The sequence below is a fragment of the Lipophrys pholis genome (assembly GCF_963383615.2).
Source record: "Lipophrys pholis genome assembly, chromosome: 5".
Taxonomy (NCBI): Eukaryota; Metazoa; Chordata; class Actinopteri; order Blenniiformes; family Blenniidae; genus Lipophrys; species Lipophrys pholis.
The window spans coordinates 4,386,416-4,392,415 of record NC_137628.1 but is presented as its reverse complement, the minus strand read 5'-3'; the positions used below and the strand labels follow the sequence as shown (position 1 = coordinate 4,392,415).

The window sequence follows — 6,000 nt, the reverse complement described above, 5'->3', positions numbered from 1 at the left end:
TGTTTTAATCAGTGACCAAAGTTAGTAGAATAAATCCGTGCTCCATCTCACGATTCTAATCTCATTGAAACAAATAAAGCTCAATGTTCCCGAAATTGTTAATAATGTAAAGAAATGTAAAGAGAAAACATCTACTTATTGTAATAACTGACATGAAAATGTAATCTGTAACTTATCCATCCAACCTGCTACGTTTCCAAACAATCCACAAGACTGTTTCTTTATGGCCACAATTCTTTTTTTAATTTAAGAAGAAAAAGAATATTCAGAAGCAGGTTGAACAAATTTATAGAGAAACATAAACTGATGGATGGATGGATGGATGGATGGATGGATGGATGGATTGATGGATGGATGGATGGATGGATGGATGGATGGATAGATGGATAATGAATAAGTAAAGAGGCACAGAGGTGTAGCTGCATTGCTTTATTGCGCTGTGAGGACTCTTGATACTTCGGTCACACAGAAAAACAGAGAAGACTTTCCAAACACCAACTTACAGATCAAACAATGAAAACAGTGTTGAGCTTTTACAAGTTGTTTTGTCTGTGACGTTAAAAAAAAGATGTGAATTTTCAGCCTTCTGCTTTATTTTGGGTTATTTCAAACTTACAGATTATACTTATAAAGTATAATCTGCGTCAAAAGCCTGTATGAGGGCTGCACAGTGCCACAAATAGAATCCTTTGTATTGTGACATGAGTCAATGGAATAAAGTTGTACTTACTCTGTGAATTACACTCAGGTTTTCTAAGTTAATAAACTCAATGTACACTGTTTTACTCTTTGCATTAAATGAAGGAAAACATTTGGAGTTGGTTTAACAGTTGTTTTGCTGTCATCCAGGCCCCTCGAGATAGAATGAGTGTGGTTGAAAATGAGTTTAACATCTCTGGATTATTAATATGCCAGAAATATTGAAGTAGCCGAATCAGCTGTGTGATTAAATTCTGTTAAAGTCAATCTAGGAGCCACATATCTGAACTGCACCACCGCATGAGGACTGAGAATACACATCTAATTTATAATCATATTCAGGTTTCATATTTATCAGACTTCCACCAAGTCGAAACTTTATCAAACATTTCTTAGCAAAAAATAAACCCAAAACACAGAAAATCCCAAAGTCGTCATCTGATCGGTAGAAAAGAGTCACATGTTGGTTGCATTACAGCTTCTTGGAGGAGATGCAGAGGTGAGCTACTGAATGGACTCCACTTGAGTGTCAGTGCTGACGGACACCACCTGCCCGTCCACCAGCTCCTCCACGATGGTCCTCACGCGCTTCTCGATGTGAGGTTTGTACTCTTCTGAGAAACAAACAGAGGAGGAGAGAAACGATGCATCACACCGTCAGACGGTCAGAAGGTCGGAAGGTTTAGAACCTCATCGGGATGCTCACCCTCCACTATCTCCACTATCTTCACTTTCTCCACTTTCGCCTCCACTTTCTTCTCCACCTTCTCCTCCACCTTGTTGACGACGACCACCTCCATCCTGCAAGGAGAGCCAACCTTATTACAGAAACACAGCAGAACATCTGGTTTCCCGGCAGGTTGACAAGGTCGGTGTGCCTCACTTCTTCTGTTGGGTGTACTCTCCCTCCAGCAGCCTCCTGTACTCGGCGATCTCCATCTCCAGCCTCATCTTGATGTCCAGCAGGAGGCAGTATTCGGCCTGCTGCTGCTCTATGGAGGCCCGGAGCTGCTGCATCTCCGTCTCCAGCCTGGTGATGGTCACCTGCTGCTGGCTGAGCTGGACGCTGAAGCGGCTGTTCATTTCCTCCACGCTCTGCTGCAGGCACTGGATCTGCACAGCCAAGTCAGTCTCAGAGCTCCACACAATGGAAGTATTGAAGGGACTATAATCTGAGTTTGGAGGCCTTCCTGTCTGCTGGTTTGAGCATTAGAGGAATTCATACAAAGCTCTTTTTCTTTCATGTTTGCTCCTCTCACTCTGTTTCTTCTTCTTCTAAACTTCACGATGTTTGATCCCTCTTCTGCTTTCTCATTCTGCCTTCATCTTCCCCTCATTTCCTCACACTGGATTGAGATTGTAGTCAGGGACAATACACCTCCCAATCTGGGAGTGTTTTGAGTTGTGGTGTACCTCTGTGTGGGCACTCTGACGAGTGATCTCCAGGCTCTGGTAGCTTCTCTTCAGCTCCGACTGCTGGGTGACGAAGGTGTTGGCCTCTGTGGTGCGAGTGGTGATTTCAGCCTGCAGTGACGCCGCCTGTTCATTCCCACATGAAAGCGACACGTGTCAGTTTGAAGACACTCGTCTCGTCATTCTCGTCATTCAGGGTTTGATTTCCTTCACGTCACCTGAGTTTGGAACCACTGCTCGACCTCCTTGCTGTTCTTCATCATAATGACTTCATACTGCTCCCTCATCCCATCCAGGATAACCTGCAGGTTGGTGGACTCTGTATTCTCCATCCCCACGACCACGTTGCCGCTGCACTGAATTCTCAGCTGGCCCATGTCCTGCAACAACACAGCAGCAACATAACTAAGATCTGATCTCTTTCCCTCCACCCTCGGGGTCGACTGGAAGCCTGCAGCTCTGGAGCCTCATGTGGCTCTTCAGCTTCTGAGTCTGCAGCGCCTCCATGAGGCCTTCAGAGAATTCTTTGTAAATAAACATTCTGCTTCCATTATTTGTACACCACACTGATTTTCAAAAAAGTCCTAATCTTGGCTAAAAACAGCTAAAGACAGTAAAACAGCTAAAACAGCTAGAATGGCTGGGGTTGCAATTTTTTAAATAATAATAATAATAATAATAATAATAATAATAATAATAATAATAATAATAATAATAATAATAATAATAATAATAATACAGTCACAATGGGGGGTTAGAAAAAAAGTGGAAAATAGGTAAAGAAAATTGAAGAAAATTAAAAAAATAGAAGGAAATTAAAAAAGAATAAAAAGAAACAGAAAAGGGAGAAAATGTGCGCGCTAAAACTGCTGTAACCACGAGGAAATGCACAATAGCTAAAGTAGCTCAAATATCCAAATTGGAAAAACAAAAAAAATGGCTAAAACAGCAAAAATTATACTACATTATTATAAAGTTATAAACTATATTTGAATTGTACCTATGACACTTTATGAATGCAAACACATTCTAAATTTGTCTAGTTAATGTTTTCAGGTGTGTTTGTTTTCTGAGAATTCACATATTTTGCGGCTCCAGGCAAATTTTATTTGGCGGAAAATTCTTCTTCATAAATTTCCAGACCACTGTGTGAGACAGTCACACGCTTCCAGCAGGGGGCGCCAAAGTACATAACAATCACGCTGCATTAAACTGTGATTGCCACAGTGTGGCCCCCTGGTGGTCTACGGGGGTATTGTAGCTATTTACAATAAGTATTACTATAAAATTGCCCGATTAAAAATGTTCAAAACTGATAATGCAGTGATCAAATTTTGACTCATTTGTAATCTCGCTGACTAATATTCAACAAAAGTTTTATTTTTCTCCATCGTACCATTGACTAGATTTCAATACAAGAGGTAGTTTTCAATGATCAATGAGATGTTTCTAATCACATACATTAAAGATGAATAGTAGCATAGCAGGGATGATTCATATACTTTCCCCATTTTTTTCCTTCATGTGTGGATGAATACTGTGAAATTGCTGTGAAATGTTATATGGTCAGCGTTTCTTGCATTTCTCATGTTGCATGACTATAAATCATTTACTGTGAATTTGTAGACTTCTGCTTTCTGGTTGTTGGTGTTAAACTAGTTAAAAATTCATCACAGTAGCTGTGATAAACTGTCGATCACAATATTTTTTACTACGATTAATATGCAATTCATTACTATCATTTGATGTTCATATTGAATTATTGTGTTTCTTGAGTAAATGTTTCATATTTGCCTCAAATTTCCATTTTAGAGATGGCTTTATGGGTGTTGTTTTCTTTTTTGGGGGGGGGGGGGGTTCTGCAACTTTACACTCTGTTTGTTCTGCTCCAAATGAACAAATCATCTCACCTCTTGGTGGTTTTTCTTCATGTACACCAGCTCCTCCGTCAGATTTTCTAACTGCCCCTCCACGTCGGTGAGAGTGAGGGTCAGACCATCCCGGATCCCCCGGAGCTGAAGCAGGTCAGCCATCACGGCATTGGACATGTTCAGCTCGGTCTCGTACCTGCAGAACAGACACACTCGTCATCCTCATCATCCTCATTTACAAACACTTTAAATGTATCAGTCATTTAAATTGAAAGATTTCTTCATCAATAGTCAAACATAAAGTTCTGGTTCTAGCTGACATTTTATCTTTAATCACAAACCTCCTTCTTGTCATTTGGTTCATGCACATTGAAATGAATTGTTTGCAGAGTAAAGCAGTGAATTTGTTCCTACTTTAACTTGAAGTCTTCTGCAGCCATCTGAGCGTTGTCCATCTGCAGGACGACCCTCTGATTGTCGGTAAATCTCATCAAAATCTACAAGATGGGAACACTTTTGGTACCATGGAGGAATAAAACATTTTCCCACAAGCATTTTAGGAGACGATGAACTTTTGAAGAGTTGAAACCTTGAGTGTTATTCATCAGGTGCGTGTTTATTCGCAAGACGGTTTCTCCCTTTGTCATTTTAATCTAGTCTACATTTGGTTGCACACACGAGCAGATTAAGCAGTCTGGAAGAACAAACTGAATAGACGGGACTGGTTCCTCCATCACGCTTTGTGTCAGAGAAGAGAGCATTAATGCGTTCTGACATTTGAAAACAACCTGCGTGTGCACACCCGCTGGGTCGCCTGTTTTGATGGTGTGACGTGAGGAGCTACCTGAGAGCGCAGGTCGCTGATGGTGGTGAAGAAGGCGGCGTAGTCTTTGGAGGCCGAGGGAGCTCTCTTCTCATAAAACTGTCTGATCTGCATCTCCAGCTTCATGTTGGCAGACTCCAAGGAGTGCACCTACAACGCAACAGCATCACACGTCAAACCGTCGCGTTGGACTATTCAGGACCTCACAGGGTCTCTCAGATAAACTCATGTATTTCACCTCAGGGTTTATTCAGTTTGATAAAGTTCACTGCTTCACCTGCTCCATTGACGGTATTCAGATGTTTTATTTCCAGATGTGCACGTACGTATGAAGAAACATTATAGAAGCGAGTCGACATGAGAACACTGACACAGAAGATAGGTTGAGTTAGAGTCGTTAAAGATAATAATTAATAATAATAATCCCTCTTTTTCTATTTTATGTTATCTGGTAAACATAAAAGTGCTATAAAAACTTTTTTTCTGCAAAATTTAAAATTTCAGGGTTTGTTTGTTTTTGTTTGTTTTGTGTTTTTTTGCATGATTTAAGATAGCCATGCGGGAATGCTTGTAATTGTCATTCTTATATTATTTTGTAAATTCTCATTTTTATTCTCGATTATATATTTTTTTTACAGTTTTTTTATTCTTATATTGCCATTGTAATTCTCATTGTTTTATTTTAATTCTTATTGTTATTTTCTTATATTCTTATATTCTTATATTTTCACTCTGAGACTTACTTTCTCCATGTATGAGGCCAGACGGTCGTTGAGGTTTTGCATGGTCAGTTTCTCGCCCCCGACCACAGAGCTGTCCCCGGAGAGAGCGGCCATCCAGTTTGCGGAGGACGCGGCCGAAGCGGCGGAACCGGAGATGCTGCGGTACAGGGAGCGCGACACGCGCGTCCCGAAGCCCCCCGCGCCCCCGTGCACGCTGGGCGCGCGGGTGGAGACGCGCCTCTGCGTCAGGCTCATGCCGCTCATGCTGGAGAAGCTGCTGCTGCTGCTGCTGCGGGCCACTCTCACCGACATGGTGTGATGGAGATGATGATGATGAGGAGGAGGAGGAGGAGGAGGAGGAGTGAGGCTCTCGGAGGAGACCGCAGAGTTTTATAGGAGTCTTGAGGAGGAAGCTGCACCACAACACCTGCGGTATGCACGAAGACATTTTTCCGACGAATGTTTTGGGGTG

At 41.7% G+C, this 6,000-nt stretch overlaps 1 protein-coding gene across 1 annotated transcript; it reads right to left on the bottom strand.

Annotated features, from left to right (window-relative positions):
- Positions 1-414: 414 nt before the first annotated feature.
- LOC308109422 (keratin, type I cytoskeletal 19-like) lies at positions 415-5,985 on the bottom strand. Its single transcript, XM_080462964.1, has 9 exons — positions 5,550-5,985; positions 4,828-4,956; positions 4,398-4,480; positions 4,023-4,179; positions 2,331-2,492; positions 2,113-2,238; positions 1,583-1,812; positions 1,406-1,500; positions 415-1,313 (listed from the first exon to the last, which is right to left on the bottom strand). Exons 1-9 carry the CDS (start codon positions 5,838-5,840, stop codon positions 1,204-1,206), a joined length of 1,383 nt encoding a protein of 460 aa, XP_080319090.1. The 5' UTR covers positions 5,841-5,985; the 3' UTR covers positions 415-1,203.
- Between the last annotated feature and the right edge of the window lie 15 nt (positions 5,986-6,000).